This window comes from Bolinopsis microptera, chromosome 2, assembly GCF_026151205.1.
Source record: "Bolinopsis microptera isolate Bmic1 chromosome 2, MBARI_Bmic_1.0, whole genome shotgun sequence".
NCBI lineage: Eukaryota > Metazoa > Ctenophora > Tentaculata > Lobata > Bolinopsidae > Bolinopsis > Bolinopsis microptera.
This window is the reverse complement of record NC_087073.1, coordinates 3,545,362-3,565,171: the sequence shown is the minus strand read 5'-3', so window position 1 is coordinate 3,565,171 and position 19,810 is coordinate 3,545,362. Positions and strand designations below refer to the sequence as shown.

Here is a 19,810-nt window from a genome sequence, read left to right as displayed (position 1 = left end):
ACTGCGTGACGCGCTTGTTTCACAAGTAGGATAGGCGGTCGCGCGCTACTGCAAGCGAGAGGGCTCTGGTTAGAGCAATCACCCGTTGATAAGAGGTCGGGCCGCATATCATCACATTACACGAGTGCGCGTTTGTATCGTGACTTATTCACCCTGATACTGTACACTATGCCCTGCCCTTGACAGATGTTACTCGTCTAAATTTCTTCGAAGTAGCGCGCGCCGTGGGCAGACCATTAACAATGGTCAATACACCCCCACTAAATTATAAATGAAATGGCAATGGAGGTCACGACATGATACCAAAATAAATTGGATTTTAGCTGAATTTAGAAATGCAAATGACAAATGAATATTATCAATTATTACAAATATAAATACATCAAAAAAACATAATGCGATTTAATTCATGATTTGAAAACTACTGTAATTTGCATTAATACATAAAAACATTAAATTAATTTTAATGGTGTAGCAGAATGCCCTACTGGACCACGCCGCGCACGAAATAATGCTTTTCGCTACCTACCACACTTGACGAGATCGTAGCGAACTTAAACTGTGAAGCTATGAAATAATTGAAAGGATAGACATTGTCACTCAATTCTAATATACAAGTCTAAATTTCATTTTGCAAAAGTTAAGTTCTTTATCAGTGATCATGATGAAAATCTTGTAACATACGTAAATACAATAAATGCATTATTAATATACTAGATAAGTAAAACAAAATTTAAGTAAAACAAAATTTAAATTTTATTGCCATTACAATGAATAATGATATCATAATAAATATAAGTAGACATCCGATAATAAACTTGTTACATCCAGTACAACCCAAGATGTCAGCCGACGCGACTTACAAAAATAAAGAAAGCTAGCATGTTATGTTCATTGTTCATAGTTTTTCTAACGAGCATGCTTAGCACTTAGGCTGTACTACGGAAATAGCTTTAATTCTACGTCATATTAAAAACTTTACATCATTTTTGAGATACAAATATAAATTTTAAAATAAATAACTCTTTTGCTGTTTAGGCGCGGCACCGCGCTTGACCCACATGCTATACAGTGTGTAGCAACACAGCGCTGAAAACAGAAGCTGAATGAGCTATAACATATAAGCGGTGCGTGCGCCGCGCCTAAACCTAAAACCATAAACTTTAAATATTGTCAAGATAAATTAAACGAGTTTTGCAAAATAATATAGCATGCTGACTTCGTAGGATATTACAATTATACCAGTGCCAGTTCCAAATGTGAGTCAGCGCTTAAACCAAAAGCAGTTGGCAAAAGGAGCCAGTTGCCTGCAAGAGCTTTACTAGCACCCGATTTACCACTTTTGGAGCACAAACTCAAACCTAAAACCGGCCAAGCACAAAAATATGTTATCGCCACGATTGGGTGGATTGATTCCCAGAGTATTTATCAGCACGCGGCACTAATAGTATATGAAGTTCATTATCGAATTTTAGATATGCCCTGGATCGTTTAACACATATATGAAAGGTTATTAAAGAATAATTTATGTTTGGTTCGTATATAAATCGATATTAATCAATTATTTAAAATAGTATTTGTGTTTGTTATTATTAACTATTGAGTTGCGTTCGATTTAAATATTAAAACACTACTACAATACATTTCACAAAACAAAACGACGGGGACACAGAAAGGAGAAGGACAACACATCACACGTAAGGAAACTGCTGCTGTTGACGAGTATCTGATTATATTAATTATGGGTCTTTTGTTCATTAAAATAAGTGTGATCATACTTCTAGAGTATATTGGGCTGACACAGTTGCTGCAAGGTTAACATTGGGGTCCAAAACCGGGAGTGTGATACAACTTAATTTCGCGTTACGTAGTAATAATATAAGAGATACAAAATATAAAATATAAGTCACTGTAGGTTCACGGATATAGCGCGGCTTCATTTCATTATTCTGGCGCGGTAAATCACGCTGGGTAATGAAATGATAGAGTTATACAATATTTAAGTTTCGCGCGCTACGTTTACGCAATATATTTGTGAGTCCGTCCCACGTTCCAGACGAACACTCCAGACAAGTCCAGACACCAGTGTAAAGCGGATGATCAGTGTTCTGTGTTATATGTGTGAATATATAGTTTCTATGTTTGACTGTGGTGTGTATTGTGTGTGTTATTTTGTGTGTGTAGTATGAAATCTATATGGACTAGTTTGTGTGTTCTTAATTATAGGCACATGTCATTTCCATCAAAGTTGAGTTCTGACCATTCATCAGTGTTTCCAGCTTTTTGAGCATTGAGTAGCATAGATTTAATGCGACCTTTAACAAGTGCAATTGGGGACGAGAAGTCAATCTTACTAGAAGGTTTAAGGAATTTATTCCACATATTCGAGGTTTTATATACAAACAAATTGGTTGCAGCGGGGTTAATAAAGTAGTTATCATGTCGGGGTGACTTTTGAAATAAATTGTACATCGGTATTGGAGTGTGAAGTTTGATTATTTTAAACATTTCAAGTAGACAGTGGTACTTATGCAAATTATGCACGCAGAGTATTTTGTTTCTGCTGAGAAGGGGTTTACTTGATTCTCGTTTATAGAAGTCGGCTCCAAGTTTTTGGGATCCAATTGGGCGGGTTCTAGCACATGTTTTGAACTTATTACTGTATGCCTCTTGATCACCAAATAGAATACGAGTGCACTTTTTTTGAATTTTAAATATTGGTTCAAGCCTATTGTTCGATATGCCTCCCCACACTGAGATCCCATATCCCAGATGCTGTGGGATATATAAGGAATCGCCTTCGTTTCAAAATCTTATGAACAACGTTGATTTCTCTCCGGGGAGACAGAGGGACAAGAAAAAACTTTGTCAAATTAAAAAATTTGGGAGACCAGAAATTTTGTTTATAATCTATTTCGTGAAAGATTTCCTAAAAGTAAGCTATGGCTTAGTCATTAGTATCCTTATTTCGTGCACACTTTGAAACCTTTTAATTATTTATTAGGGCTTAGAGTTTGTGTTTAAGCTACCAAATTTTATTTATTATTATTATTTATTATTTAAGATATTATGTTTTTTTGTTGTTTGGTTGTGTAACTTTCATTTAACTGATTGGGATCTGACACATGTAATTTTGTAATGATCTTTCTTATTTCTAATTCTAATTTCTAATTTCTAATTCTAATTCTAATTCTAATTCTAATTCTAGACAGTTTCGATTTGAACTTGGAGCCACAAGGCCAAGGGTGATTTTCAAAATATTGAGTTTTTGAAGGGTTATTTTTACATATAGGGTCATTGTGACACTATGTGCAGTGGCGTAACGTTGCCTGTTGGCGCCCCCCTGCCGAAAAAGGCGCCCCCCTGTTGGCGCCCCCTCCCCTTTTGGTGCCCCTCCCTAAAATTGAACAAATTAGGTGATTTTAAAGAATACGCCGGTAAAATCTCTAAAAAAGTGTGTATCTAGAGCAAAACGCGCAGTTTTGCTAGTACTTTAGTTAAGTTTTCGAAATTGTCCCACATTCAAACGACGATTTGGCGCCCCCCTAAGACGGCGCCCCCCTGCACAGCGGGGTCAGCAGGGCCTTTCGTTACGCCACTGACTATGTGTATACTGTTTGAAAAATTTATATATAAAAAAATAAATGCACTATTAAAGAAATCCCTTTTTCATCACTACCTTTTGCACGTTTTAACTGCAGCAGTGCAATCCCGAATATTGGCAGTATCCATTGTCGATTGTCATGTGATGTGTGATCATATTCGATGGCTTTTGAGATTCAGTTTATTACCAGTTAAATCTGCTCCATCTTATCAACTTCTGTTAACAGTTGGCAGAGTTGATTGAAGTGTCATTGAAGCCTTCTTAAATTATGAAATGATCTACTTGCTTTAGTTGCTGTGTATATCTTATTCATATATAATCTACTGCAGTATTCTGTCCGTATGGTACATTGTCCTCCCATGTCCCCGTCTTCTTGTCGCTGCATTCTGTCAAACTTGGTTCATACTTTAAGCAATTTTATACTTGACTTTATTATTATCAACTTTATTAAATCAACTGATGTCATGTTGAGTTCAACTTATTGCTTCTATATAGTGGTACAAATACCAAATACATTAATGGATTATTTTAAATTATTAACTGATATCGATTACTGAACATTAAATTTTTTCAACGACCAACTTATATGTGTGTTACGTTCCAAATGCCAAATTTAAATTCGATAATAAACTTCACATTAGTGCTGCGTGCTGATAAATTTCCTGGAAATCAATCCACGCACTTGTGGTGATAATACATTTTTGTCAGTTATTTGACTTTTGGGACATAAAATCTTACAAAGGATCACGTTTCGGGTCTAAATTATTTTAGGATTGTTGACATTTGTAAGATTGACATGTTTGATAATAATATAATTTAGAATATATATTCGCATGTATCCACACTATATTTACATTACACGTTCAACGTGATATCATTATCAGTGCAGTGTGTACAACACCAACTACACCGATCAATTGCCAATCTGCGAAACATTTAATTATTATCATTATCACTTCTCGAAGTGATAATAATACATTTTTGTGTTCGGCTGGTTTTCGGCCTGGGTTTGTGCCCCAAAGGTGGTAAATCGGGTGCTAGTAAAGCTCTTACAGGCAACTGGCTCCTTTTTCCAACTGCTTTTGGTTTAAACCTACGTCTGGAACCAGAACGGGTATAATTTTAATATTTCACGAGGTCAGCATGCTAAATTATTTCGCAAATAATTTAGTTTTCCATAACAATATTTAGAGTTTAGGCTCGGCACTGCGAGTTTTTTGACACGGTGCCGCGCTTAAGTCGCAACCACCAGCAGAAGAATTAAAAATCAATTTCTTAATATATTTCCAATCAGAATATTTTTGGTCATATTGATTGTTGATATTATTTAATTAATCAAATTTATTGTAGAGTTTTTAATACGACGTAGAATTATAGCTAGATCGGTAATGCATATGGCCTATGTATGCGCGTTTGAAGGACCATGAACCCGCTAGTTCTTTTTATTTGTTAGTCGAGAATCTTGGGCTATACTGGTTCTAACAAGTTTATTATCGGATGTTTACTTAAATTTATTATGATATTAATACTTATTGTAATGGCAATCAATTTTAAATTTTGTTTTCCTTAAATTTTGTTTTCCTTTATGCTCATGTTTGGAATATCTAAGAAATTGCTTGAAAAGTGGCAAAATTTCAAAACACCTTAGCTGTTGTTGAATTGAAGAACCAATTTTTCAAAATCCTCAATTTGAGTTGAGCCCTTGATATTAAATGCTGACTGATATTTTCTTTATGTGAGTCTGGAAAAATATACGGAGTGTCGGATACCAGCAATTCCTCAGGTGAGCTAGCGCGAGCGGTTGGGGGAGGGTCAAATGAGGGTGTTCACTAATTCAGAAATTCGTTGATACAGCTTAACTTCAGATAAGCCCTTTTTCAGTGGCTTAACGTTGCATGTTTGTGCTCAAAAGAATTATACATACCCTCTTATCTTTAATGACCTGTATAGTAACTTTAGCCAAAATTAATATTTTTGATGAGATCAGAAGTAACTGGTAGTTCTAACTCTCTTTTTTTTCAGAAAACAACATTTAAAATTTTTGACCATATAAGGACCCACCATCCAACAACAGTGGTGTAAAGTTGCGTGTTGCCGTTGGCACAGTGGGGCCACTGGTGCACAATTTGAATTCTATTTTAGAGGACATGGGAAAACTTTTTATAGTACTTTTTATTGCTCTATTTGTATATAAGACATTTAAATATCGTTCACACATTCTGCTAGCCATATCTGTGCTATTTTATAAACCCCATCCTTAAACCACTATACACACACATAGCTATTGTTTTTAAAATTGTTTGTTTAAATTGTTTTTCAGAAAAGAAAGGAAATGTTACATCACTTTATACATAATGTAACTGTTCTATATATAATAATTATAACTGTGGCAAAGGCTTTATTATTCAAATATTCGCTCTTTATAGGTAACAAATATGAAGTGGCTTTTCAAACAGGAGCATTCCCTCGGTAAGTTTTTAACTTTATGATATTTACATTTCCTCTGTCCATGAGTTTTATTTATGAGTAACATTGTGTATGAATGACTTACAGACATCTTTTATCTCGAATTTTATTCATCATTGACTGATATGCTTAAATTGCAATTAGTGGAAGAAAATTTAGGATTTATCTTCTTTTGAAATCAAACGAATGAAAGAAATAGCATGAATATAACATTAGATGAACAGTAGTCAGTAACACTAGAATTACAATTCATACATGAAACATTTTCATTTAACAGACAGCAGACGTGAAGAGTCTCAGAAGATAAGGAGAAAGTACCCGGACAGGATTCCAGTAGTTGTTGAGAAGGTATCTTCCAGTTCAATTCCAGACATTGACAAGAGGAAATTCCTTGTTCCCTCCGATCTCACGGGTGTGTATAAACTGGCAGCAGAATTTTTCAATAATATTTTCCATCTTGTTTAATTTTTGAATTATGTACGTGTAAAAGTGATGATTCTGAGCTGTTGTACCGTTCGTTTTGAGTTTTCACTGGAAATAAAAAGCCGAATAAGTTCAGAAAATGTTAATATTGGTATAACATATGTTGCATAATATTCTGTAAAGTTCATTTTCCTTGGGCAATTCAAAGCTTATCAGAGAAATGTCGATTATCAGTCCCGAACTTTTAAGATAAGCTTCTGCCAGCGTATGTGATATCTTCTTATCAGTCCACAATTAATTGTTCATGCCGTCGTGTCAAGGAATGTCTAATTTTAGATCCCGGAAATAACTTACCCCAGCGAACTTTTCTCACTATACTGCTGTCTGTATCCATCTCACAGGTTATGTTCTGGAAGCCACCCAAGTGTAAGTTGTAATAAACATGAACCGACTATGAAACTCACCAAGCTTTCACTTTGGTAGTGAGCAGGAAGAGTACATCAGGCTTACACAGCCGAGAGTGTAATTGGTTAATGTTATTAGTTACATTTAGCTGGCATTCTGTTGTATTAGTTGGGTTGCACATCGTGGCAGCATGACTTAACCGACGAATTACCTGACACGTTCTGGTGAAATGGATCAGCTTATCTATCTCGGTCATTGTAATGCTACATCCTCATCAAATATCTCCAAACTGCACTGTTCGATCATGTATTTGTCACTTCACAACTCACAAGTATTACTATAAAGTAATAGTAATTACTATAAATAATATTACTCGATGCCCCATACAACGTATAAGGAAACCAAATAAATGTATTTATATTGTTGTAAATAGGTAGAATCACGATCATATCGGTTCTTCGTATCAATGCCTCACAGAGTACATCCCTAAAATAACCCTACTGTTTCAGTCGCACAATTTATGTACATCATAAGAAAGAGAATACAGCTCGCTCCAGAGAAAGCCATGTTCCTGTTCGTCAACAAAATGCTCCCAACTACGAGGTTTGTTTTAAAATATATCCTTGTGTTTCATTTTTAAACCACTTCTTCTTATGAAGTCCCTAATATCAAACACGTAATATCTTCTGCGTGTTAACTTCTGATTATCACTGCACTGTTTAAACAAAGTTAGATATTAGTTGATCCTTACAAAGCAACCAGTTAAAATGACATTTACAATGAGATCATCAACAGCTGTACAACACTAGGCAGTATATCATGTGATGGCTATAAAGTATAGACTGCCATCTCAATATCACATACCCTGCTGTATCTCTCTTCACTGGCATACCGCCAATACCGCACTGTATCATATACTGTTATAGTAATTTAGTGACACGTAGTGTTTCAATATAGGTATACAGATAGTAATAATGTGTGTGTGTGTAGTAACACGTGTACTGTACATTCGAGCCTAGTATTGGATACTGTCATATTCGAGCGATAATTTTATGCGTAACCGCTTCACCAATCCGCTGTTATATCGAAATTCTGGGCTTAATAAGTGTCGATGGAATTGTACGCGATAAGATTATCATGAAACTTTAAGAGGGAATTTCCTGTTTTAACTCGAATGTAGATAATAATACTGTGAGAACTCATGTTTCTCTGTTATCAGTTGTAACATAAGATGGCCATCACATGCTGAACCATCGGTATCATGAGTATTCTTATATTTAGTCTTATCTTGGCCAAGTTGGATGTGTGAAAATCAGTTCACATTTAGATTTTAGGTACTAACATGTTCACTGAAACTTGAGAACAGATGTTCTTATTTTAGAGAATCTAGATCTGAGAGAACTTTCTTGATATCTCTGAACATGTGATAGTTTCTAGAAGGATCATATTGCTTCAGCGATGAAGTCATGCAACTAGTTCATGTATATTGCATAAATAATAAATGGTCTCATGCTTCTTAGCTAGACCAAGTTTTAAAAAACTTTTATGTATCAGGCACTAAGGACTAACGAATGTCTGGAATAATTATCAGTTACTGCTTTAATCTTCCGATAAAAGTACTAAAATGAACATTAAATAAAACACCTATCTTTAATACTGGTAGCAGCCAGCCCGGACTTAGCTTAGGAAATTTATGGTCGGTTATCCACATTTAAATGTCTGACCACTTTTAATTTATATTATTTTAACCTACTCATCTCATTATTTTCGTCTCCACAGTTCGACTATGGGTATCATATACGACGAGCACAAAGATGAGGACGGTTTCTTATACATAGCCTACAGCGGGGAAAACACATTTGGATGTTAAATTGATGTAAAAACGGAGAGAGACGGAAAACTGTTTATTGCCAGTATTCGAGTTTATTGATTGTTATATTTTGAACATATTGTGTGTTTGAACGTGAGCTAAATTATAATTCTATGATAGATGTGAATTTCAAGGGATGATATTTGTATTATCATGACCTCAAATTATTTGTTTATGAAAGGATGGTGATAAAATTTCATTTAAAACTAAAATATACGATCTTAGCACACGTCTATCAAACGTAACATTCAGCTCCATCAAATAATGATTTTACTGACAATTCCATGTAACCCCAACATTTAATTAACTTAGCAAACTTATGTATTTAAAAGATGATTAAAGGATTTTCAGCACGATCGAAGAACACTATTCTCATTCGAAACGCGAAAATGTCGCCACGTTTGATTTTAATATTTGCTTTCTTTAACGACTTCAACCAGTCGTGATGTTTACAGTTTGGTTAAATTTAGTTTCAAGGGTTTTGGTGAAAGATTACACTGTAATGTATATATGATTTGCCGTTAATTATAATTACAATTAGTAGTGTTAAATCCCTGATGATTTTATCCACATTTGACAATTCATGAGTTGTGTTCACTGTGTCTGTCGTAGATATGTTACTAATTAGGTTCAAGACTTATTATAATAGAACATCGTCAAGCACATTGCATGTTAAAGTTTGGGCCTCACCATTTTGCCACCATGTAATGGATTTCGCCAGTGGTTACATGCACTACTTTATTAACTCTTTCGTAATGTCATCTATTTATAGCTAAGTTGGGACACTGTGGGTTAAATTGAGCCAATTGATGGAAGGCGCGAATAAAAATAGCAGATGAGAAAACGCTGTTGCAATTCGTTAAAATTCAGGTCGCGCGCGATCGAAACTTGTTCATGCATTAGACTGTATTTAGATTTCTAGCTTCCGGTTTCAGGGAAACTTCAGGGGACCTTTTTGTTTCCCGGGGTATAAAGTATTAAGGAACGTCGATGATCCCAGATCCACACATTACGCTGACAACGTAAATAATGATATTCCTCTTAAGCTTCTCTCTGCTCTCGGGAGTGAGGACGCTCTAGTGTCGAAGCTTTAAGTTCGAATTTAAGACAAGGAGAATTCTCGGCTTCGATGTTCTGAGATATCGATTTGTCACATGGGTGATGGGGGCACAAATTTGTCAATAAGAATATCAAAAATGTAAATGCCAAAAGCAAATATTGAGAGAGCTGGATAGACACTTTTGTGAGCCTGAATAGCTGGATGGGTTCTCAAAGTTTTGCCAGCTGAGGCAATTGTGGAAGCTGTAACTGTAACCAAGTATAGTATAGCCAATATAAGGGAACTTGCACAATTTAAGAAGGCCAAATTTAAATCTCCGCAGAGGCGGAGAGAGCGATACATCCTGATCCATACATGGACGATGGCAAACGACCTTGCTCCAAATGACATCCAGACATCAAGATGGTATTCAAGGAAAATGCTCGACATGGCATAAAAGCCATAGTCCCACCACTGAACAACAAATCGCAACGATCAGTGGCCACTCATTACGAGAATTCCTTTGGAGTGAATGCAGCGAGACTATGGATTATGGAACCTCCTACCACGACAAGTGAACAGCCTAACTGCTCTAGGACCCTTCAAGGTATCAAGCTTGCTCAATTTTTTTTTTTTTTTTTTTTTTTTTTTTTTTTTAAATATGCAACCTACTAAAACCAATGGGGCCCTCCCCGGGGTCATTACTCTCGCATTTGCGAGAGTCGTCCCAAAGGTGTGAAAGTAGGTCAAGATTTGTTCACACCAAGCCCTAGCATCGCTATTTGCTGACCATCTGCCTTCACTGAAGGTATGTTTTTAGAGAGTGGAGGCCGACCGTCAGCTTGGGATGCAGGGCCAAGTGGTCAACAACGTCAAGGCCCCCTTCCACATGGGCCATGTTGGTTTTGGCAGATACTGTGGTAATAAGATATGAAGTGAATGAGTGAAATGAAGTGATTGAAAAGGGTGTAAAAGAGGAAGAGCTTGTAAGGTAGTTTAGGAATGGAAGGAAGCAGGGCATGTACTACAAAAAACAGTTAGTAGTACTGTAAGATAGTAACAATAACCATTGATAATAAAATAACAAAGACAGCAATATAAATGGGGTGGACAATTTGCCCTAATCGGCCAAGATCGACACAATAGAACTTTTGTGGCCTATTTTGTCTCCAGTAAGTGAAAGTTTAAGAAGTTTGATATATCCCTGCCAGATCGGCATGTCCCCTGCCTGAAATCTTTTGCTAATGTACCATTTGGCAACAATATTAAAATAATTTATAATTTGTGAAGTGTGATTACAAACTATAAAATTAATTTTATTGGGGTCTTTGTAATTTCTATCGATTTTCCTTTTTATAAAGTCTTCAAGTATTGTGATGAAGCTATTTGTGTGGATACAATGGAGATAGATATGAGGAATTGTTTCTAAGTATGTGTTACACAGGCTACACATGGGAGTATCTGTAACAATTTTCATTTTGTGTCTCATGTATCTACACGTCGTGATTCTCATTAAAAGCTTGTACTGAAATTGAATCAACTTAAAATTTTTAGATACTAAGAAAAAAAGGTTGCTAAGAACGACCGCCCACTCTATTGGTTGATTATTTAGGTCAATAAGCTTGCTCAATTTTTGGAGATGTTCCCCGATACCCTGCCAACCAAAGGATACACCGCCATCGCCAACAACTCACTTCTGGAATGGAATCTACAGAAAGATTTGAACCAGGAATGATTGGAGGACGTACTAGTACTGTTGTCCAGAAGCAATCCCTACCAAACCAACCTAAAGTAAGTACATATTACGTATTATCAATATTGTAGCCGGATACAGGTCACCGGATCTGTATTGTCAAATTGTTATTATTCTAGAGGGTAAAAAAGAAAATTGTATTACCTAAACAAGCCGTCGTAATTATGAGAAAGGATTGTATAATATTTATAATAATATTTACCAAAGTCACACTGATTGAGTAGCGGCAGGGTTCTATGTCCAAAATTAGACCAGTTCCCTTTGGTAATAACTCTTATGGGTATATGACTATTCAATTGTAATGATGGCTCCAGCCCCTCTCTTCAAAGGCCCAGCTATGTCGTATAGCCAATTTTCTGTGCAGGGTTTACAAATAGGGTTCGATAATTTGAAGGTTTAGGCAAATTTACAGTCTAGTAGACAATCATTTATACTAACAAGTTAATTGTTACAGTTAAATACATCGCTCCATTTTGAGGTTACTCTTTTGGCAGCGAAGTGTTCCTGTGCCAATAAAAACTGCTCGTAATAACAAGCCGCTATCTAAGAGATCCCTTTAATAGCCGGCTTGTTATTATGAGTACAGTTCCCAGCTATTAAAGGGATTGGATCGCAAGTAACTACTCAGCGCCCATTGAAACTGTTATTATTCTTTAGTCGGAGACCGCACTAGCTGAGCTGCTAAATCCCCGACTTCTTTGACCAGGGTCTGTGTTTCCTCAGACAATCTCACACAATATACTTAACAATTTCGAGTGACAATTCGATTATTTTCTATGAAATCACTAATAATGGTACCACATCATCCTGTATAGAGATGTGATGCAATAGACAATCATGTCAATTACCTGGCCTGTCCCCGCACTCAGCACTCACCAACACACAGATATTATTATCAGAAGAGAGAGGGAAGATACTAGATATGAGTTGTATTACAAGTCATCAGAGACTAGGTCGACGTCATTGTGCCACCTATTTGGCCGGTTGGGCCGTGTGATACATGATAGGAGCACGACAAGTCTGATAACAGTGTCTGCTGCACAAGTGCTCTAACAACTGTTCTTTATGCCGCTCCGCTTTATATAGCAAGTGATTTGTTAAATTTATACTATAATTGTATAAAATTTAAATAGTCACTTATTCACAGTCTAAGTATAGGTTTAATATTTTAATTTAAAACGTGTACAACGTATGATCCATGCGTACGGCAACAATAAAATTTGTCTTTAACTCTTTATGAGTGTCACGTATACAGTAGGCATTTGCTAAAAGTAAATAGTATTTTCAGAGCCATGAACATTTGGTCTCGTCTTATCGTTCCCACAAACAATGAAGGAAAAGCCTCCGTTCATTCCCTATGAATAAGTTATCTTAATCTCCTCACTTTACCGGACCTTCGCATAGACTGCAACTGATCACAGATCAGTGATCTCCACTTATGTCTTAGATAAGCGCAAATTTGCCTCAAGTCAAATACAGCCTGAATGTTGAGGTTCGATCATTGAAATTTTTCGTCTGACTTTGATCGAATCACAAATGGTTTAGTGGATAAGATTAGGGGTCGTTCACATATTACGTAATCAGCTGACTACTACTAGGGGGGAGGGAGGTTTCCAAATGATTACAGTTACACTAGTGTAATCTTGACACAATAGCTATGTGTATAAACTGATTACGGATGGCCGGGGAGGTGGGCTACAAATTGTCCAAAACGTGATTACGTAATATGTGAACGTCCCCTTATAATTACAATCCCTTATAATCCCTTATAATTATAATTTATAGGACAAAATTATAACATTTTCACTCTGCTACTGCTAACTTTGCCTGGATTTGGTCGCGACTTGATATAACTGCGATATAAGAATTAGATAAGTACTAAATTATTCCAAACGTTTAAAGTAATAATTTTAAAGGAATACTGTATAGGATTAGGTATACTGATTACTGAGTGATTATTGTTGATATATAAATTATCGTAGACACCTGTAACGTTTATTGCACCTTAATTCTTGCTGAAAAAATGGCAGTATCACTATAATATGATCAATACTTTCAACACTTCACACTTGCATCTTGATCTACTGATTGTCGGAAAGGCCGACTGTATGCATATTTGTTCAGTTCAATCGTCAAGTGAATTGAACGAAATTGAATCTGTTCTCAATTCTGTCGCGACAACAAGTCGACAACAAGTCTGACGACTCTGACGTCTGCGTGGTCTTACTTTTACATCACTCACATCTTGTTCGTCCGTCACTACACACTGCGAGAAATAAAATGCCTGAACACTAGTCGAAATTTCCCTTGTAACTGTACTTTTGCCAATAATTGTTGCGAGACGTGCCACTTCACACTTTTCTCCCGACTCCTTAGAATGTTTGTTATATCAGCATCATTGCCCTGTTCTACTGCCCTGTTGAAATTAATTCACGTCCTTACTGTTGAGAGTCTTGTTTACAAAAGCCCTGATTGCAACTCACTTGTTTATAAACACTATAAATACAGTTGACCATTAGTAATTTGCCTGTATACAATATATACTATATATAATGTGCAGCGCACCCTTATTACCAAGGAGCGCTCCTTGAAAACTATCGTCTCCCTCGAAATAAAAATCTATCATGTTCGTTAGTGGTTAGTATTACATGAAATTGTTAAACTAGGGCTTATGATTCTATTCTTCTGTTCTCCCAGTACATGTTTTAGTAATAGTATGTACATAAATAGGATCATAGCATCGTGCATACAGGCGTATCGTTTTCAAATTAAGTGATTTTAATCATGAATTTGAGAGCAGCTTTAAGTAGTGTCATAGATTTACAAAATGATAGCCATTTTATCATTCATTGCGAGACTGCAAGCTGTGAATTTAATGAGCTTTCCGCGATTTGTTTTAAAGTTTTCAACTGGCCCGATGGCGCTGTCGTTTGTTGGCACTTTTATTTCGATGTACCTCTGTGTGCCTGTGGTTAGAAATCGCATGCAGAATATGTACAATTATTTAATTAACAATTTAGCTAAGCTTAAGATTAATGGGATGAATCCGGTTAAGTTTAAAGTTCATTATATTCATAATTTAGTCTTATTACTCTAATCTTGCCGTTCAGTCCACTGTCCAGATTAAAATGCACTTAGCTCGCCGGACCGAATTAGACATTCCCACCGCAAACACACATAATTTGTCCTTGTAGTTAGTTACTCCAGGCAAATAGGCCTTTGACATTGATGTATCATCTGACGTTTATTGGAGATTATATTGGAGAAATGAAACTTCAGATGTTTCATTAACTTAACACGTGCTATAGCTAGTATGACTGGTCAACTTGAAGTAGGATTGGTATATATCTTGCGTGATATTATGTAAAGGATACATTTCACTGTGTAGTACTGATAGTTTTATACCTGCAATATGCTCAGTATTATCAATATAAGTTATCATATGCAAGTCTGTAATAATTGGGCAATCGTGTTTAAGTACACGTTACAGGCAGGCATCAATTACTGCCTCCACACTAAGTATCGCTATAACAGGGGTAGAAGTTGTCGCCAAGCGGGTCACACATTAGGACCAATTCCTTTGTGCACTCATTTCTTTGGGCGATACCACGTCAGTGAGCATTACATTGGATAGTAATAACTAATATTATGACAACTAGTTGGGTTTACCGTAGATAAGATTGCCTCCATTTGCCGTTAGGTATAAAAGCTATGGGAAAGCAATACAATTCAAGTATGTTGTCGGTATAGTTTTAATTCTCCTGTTTGCCACTTGGTTCTGGTCCAGCTAACAGGAAAATAGATTTATATCCGACTGTTTCCAGTTCAGCAGCCAAATCTCTAGACCGGTACTCGGTTACTAGTCGTTTGTCATAATGTAAAGTGTGGTAATTGTGGTAGATATTTATCTACTTATAGCGTACTCTAAGTCTACAATCTAGATCTATAAAACGGAGTACGAGTTATTATATTACCACCGATAATCTTTTATCTCTCCGCTATTAGTCTACGATTTTACTAATAACTAACAATCGAGTCTGAGGTCAATTAAATGTTCATAGATATGGATTATAATAGAAATTACATTCACACATAGTTGAACAGCATGAGACAAGTGGAAAACAAACAAACGAATAGATTTCAAGCTCGTAAAGGATCGTTGCTTGAGATCGACAGTCGAAGTTCTCTTAGTACGTGTCGAATTTGAATCCAGGTAGCGCACTCTAGTTTGACAGAGTCTAACCTTAGGGTTTGTCGAACTACAGTACGTGTCGAACTAGAGTGCGTGTCGAACTTGAGTGCGTGTACTGGTAATTTCGGCTTGTTGGTTAACTGTTTAATGTTTCTTTACCGTTCACACTTTACCTTATCGATCAGTTTAGTCGACGATTGTCTTGATCTTTACCGCATAACTATACTTGAAGTAATAAGTTGACCTACAGTATCAAAATGTTGATTGTATTGGTAAAACATGGATTTTAGAGCATAAGGAAGCATAATTGGGTTCTGAAACCAAGTTTTCTCGTGCAATTTTAGGTTAAGAACGGTCTAAATGAGTTTATAACAAGGTCGATATTATATTTTGGTAAATCTCTAGCTTTCTGTCAGAAAATAAATCTGGTTTTCTATAGGGGGGGTAATTCGAAATACACTACAGTATAGTACACATCTAAGATGAGAAGTACGGACTCGTTTAGGGGGAAAAGTACGTACTTGTACGCAACTTTGAAAAGTCCGACTCATACGACGTACGATTCAGATAGAATTTTTTTGTTTTTAAATTATTATCATCGGGGCCGTTGTAAAATGTAATTGTTTGCCGATGTTAGAGAAAATATACCGTTCGCGAATAAATTAAATACACAATTCTTAGGTCAGGCAAGCATTTAAAAGTAAAACAAAAATTCTACAAAATTGCTGGACAATTTACTTATTTAAACAGCTTGTTTCTCTGAAAGTTAAACTTTAAGTTAATCGACGATTGGAATATAGAAACACAAGTTTTTGAAAACGCTCAATATTAGTCCGTAACATGCGATTTAGAACTCTTCCATCGATTTCTAGAAGGAGAACTTTTCAATAGAATTGAAAAGTACGTACGATACGAGTAAATTGAAAAGTCCGACTCATTCGTACTTCTCATCTTAGGTACACATACACTCACATCCACATTATCACAAGCATGCAAGTTCACCTGGTCCAATGAGCGGGAAACGGAGAACAAGCTCTGTGTGGAAGGCTGCAAATTTTTACATGCCCAGCACCTATTTTTCTTAAGGAGTTGTGCGAGATGACGATTGATGTCTGACGATACATAGTCGAGGCCGCTGAATTATGAGGAGTACCAGATCCTGCTGGAACCTAACAATAAGTAATCCCTGATATCACGACAGGCACTACGGCCTACAATGTAAGCTAAAATTGTTATCATTTTGTAAAACGATCACACTACTTACATGTTACACTTACAGCTGCCCTCAAATTCGTAATTAAAATCACTGAATTTGAAAACGATATGCCTTTGCACGCTCATTTTTCCTGACGGTACCTCGTCAGTGAGCATTAAAATTGGATAGTAATACTATGCCAACTAGTTGGGTTTACCGTAGATTGCCTCAGTTTGGTAAAGCTATTATATGGGAAAGTAATAAAACAAGTTGTCGGTTGATTTGATTTTGAGTTTGGTCACACGTCCAAATGATTTAATGACTGCTTCCATCTGCATGCTCGACCAGTCTCCTCTATTTTTGTAAACACCTAATTTTGAGCAGACGCGGCTTTTTTTTCTCAAGAGAACTTCAACTTTAAGCGGACTATGCGGTGCTATAAAGGCGAAAAACTGACACCTCAGATGTTTGGTTATGCCCTGTCATGTGTGTATTATTCAATCGTATAATGATGTGATATAATATTATTATTATTCAACAGTTTATATTGTTATGTAAATTACTGATTATGGAGCAAATCGACGTAGAAATTACAAAACTGATGATTTCAACCCTTTATAAGATAAGGTGACTTTTTGTCCCATTTGTTGTGTTTTAATGAATAGGCTCCTCACTTAAATTTATCCTATCAAAAACTGAGTCGTTCACAGCTATATCCTTCTAATGAGATAAAATTAACATCGTCTAAAAATAGAAGCGTCAAATGAACACAAGTTCAAAGTCTTCCTCAAGGCAGAGAGTGTAAACCATGCTTTTTAAGACCACCTCGCTTATACTAATTCACTTGACTTGGGTTTTTACTGTTCTCTAACCGAAAGAAACCAAAACAGTTTTTATTCATAACTGGTCCTCAGGGAAAGGTTTTAACCCCATGGCATAATTGGAAGACGGGGGTGTTCCGGAATCAGCATCGAAAAATATACGTATTATGATACTAATTTCATATGCTAAACGCCATTCTGTAAAAAAAATTAAAAATTCTTGAGAGTGATTTAGTGGGACCGCACATTCCTAATCATAATTGCGCATACCAGATCTGAAGTTATATTAATACCTCGTGACCAGCTCCCTTGTAAACAACAACAATTTACTATCAGCATTATATTTATTGCATACCATTAAATCAGTAAACATAATACAATAATCACATTAGACATGCGTTTTGCGTATCTGTATTGAGTTTATATATTTGGTGTCGACCACTCTGCGAACAATTTAATGCATTCCGTCTATAAACCAGTTGGTCTCTATAACTATTCCCAGCATCAATGGGAAACGGGTAAAACCAGCACCAGGTACATGCATCACTTACAACATCATATATTTGATCAGATGTAAACTGTGTGAGAAACCATACGTAGGCAAATCCACCAGAATGCTACGGGTAAGGTTTGGCGAACACAGAAGAGCATTCTACAAGATCATCAGTGGGCAAAAGGTTGACACGGATGATGACTCAAACTGCGTAGGACTCCACCTCCATATAGAGCATGGACTGACTCAGAAGGAAAATTTTAACAATAGTGTTTCAGTGTGTATCCTAGAAAATTCAAGTCCTAGTAGTTTAGATGTTAAGGAGCACCGATATATACATGCCTTAAATTCCCTCCGCCCCTCAGGAATGAATAGTACAAACCCTTTTAAGATTCCTTTATTGCATAATTGATTTTTATTTTGTCTGAGGGGCTTTCCATAAATTATTTTTTTAAAATAATTGGTCCTTTTATTGATGTTCCATATTTCACGGCAGTTTCCTTTTCAGAGTTTGAGTTTATATTTAGAAACTAACCATACTATCTTTTAGATTTATGTCACTTATGATGGCTCCGGCTGAAAGTACTATGACTCATTTTATCTAGAAGATTGTAGTTTCATTGCTTCTGAAGTAGCTATCAGTTCGCCGGTCAATGTTGGGTATAATACTCTTGTAACTATTCCCAGTAGTTTGTCTATTTCTAGTTGCTTGGTGCGTGATGCTTTCTTCTCATTTCATTATATTTCTCACACCCCATCCTATTATGGAGGGATATGAGCATCCTCTAATGAGATGTCTAATTTTTGAGGGTAATTCTAGTTCGAATGTCCAAATTATTATTTTGTACGGTAGTTACCATGATGAGCCTTGCTAGGGTTCGAGTTTGAGTTAGAGGTAGATATTATCAAGCCATTACTGTAATCGCATATCCAGTGCAGGTACTTGTTATCCAGAAATCAACTCACTAGCTAAATTGTTTAGAGTGAGCGCTATGAGATTGCTTTATAATATTCATGAGTCTAAACTCCGTAAATGTGGATCAAGTGCTGGGGCGGTGGAGATCTTAGATCTGGCCAATATTTTGGCCTACACGAAGTAATAGCCGATAATTAGGTGAGGAGGGTTGGTGGATGTACGGAGGTGGTGAAGTGTTAACATAACAATGCTGCGTCTAGATCCGTTCTAGCTGCAGACAGCTGTGCGGCTGTGGCAGATCCCTGCACGCTCCAGCGCTGTGTTCTCTGGTTAGAGCCAGGGTGAGACACCGCGTCCTAGGCAGCAGTGTGTTGGCAGGCCAGGCAAGTTAAGGTAGTTATAGCACAGTCCGGACTACCTGTTACAGACCACTAGACATATACCCGGGTGTTATTGGAGAGCAGCAGAATCTAGAATCTGGAGGCCACATCTCCGGCCTGAGACCTTGCTTGTGTGTAGACTTTCAGTGCGCTGTCTTTGTCAGTGTCACTGTGTATTTGTAAATTCCTCTTCCCAAAGTGCAGTCAGGTTGGTTTTGTTTTTGGGTTTGTTTGCAGTGCAGCCGGCGATGCG

General features: G+C 36.6%; 2 protein-coding genes across 9 annotated transcripts in view; one reads left to right on the top strand and one right to left on the bottom strand.

The window, feature by feature from the left end:
* The window catches only part of LOC134811620 (programmed cell death 6-interacting protein-like), a 118,208-nt gene that overhangs the window by 33,977 nt on the left and 64,421 nt on the right, over nt 1-19,810 (bottom strand). The window lies entirely within an intron of this gene.
* Nucleotides 6,014-9,352, top strand: LOC134811626 (gamma-aminobutyric acid receptor-associated protein-like 2). The gene is made up of 4 exons (XM_063818622.1): nt 6,014-6,073; nt 6,348-6,482; nt 7,408-7,501; nt 8,678-9,352. Exons 1-4 carry the CDS (start codon nt 6,040-6,042, stop codon nt 8,766-8,768), a joined length of 354 nt encoding a protein of 117 aa, XP_063674692.1. The 5' UTR covers nt 6,014-6,039; the 3' UTR covers nt 8,769-9,352.

What these genes read in the sequence shown, in the direction of transcription:
- LOC134811626 (XM_063818622.1), top strand. Translation starts at nt 6,040, where the DNA reads ATGAAGTGGCTTTTCAAACAGGAGCATTCCCTCG. An exon ending in CAAACAGGAGCATTCCCTCG is followed by an intron (nt 6,074 to 6,347) that starts GTAAGTTTTTAA and finishes TTCATTTAACAG; the next exon opens with ACAGCAGACGTGAAGAGTCT. An exon ending in TGTTCCCTCCGATCTCACGG is followed by an intron (nt 6,483 to 7,407) that starts GTGTGTATAAAC and finishes CTACTGTTTCAG; the next exon opens with TCGCACAATTTATGTACATC.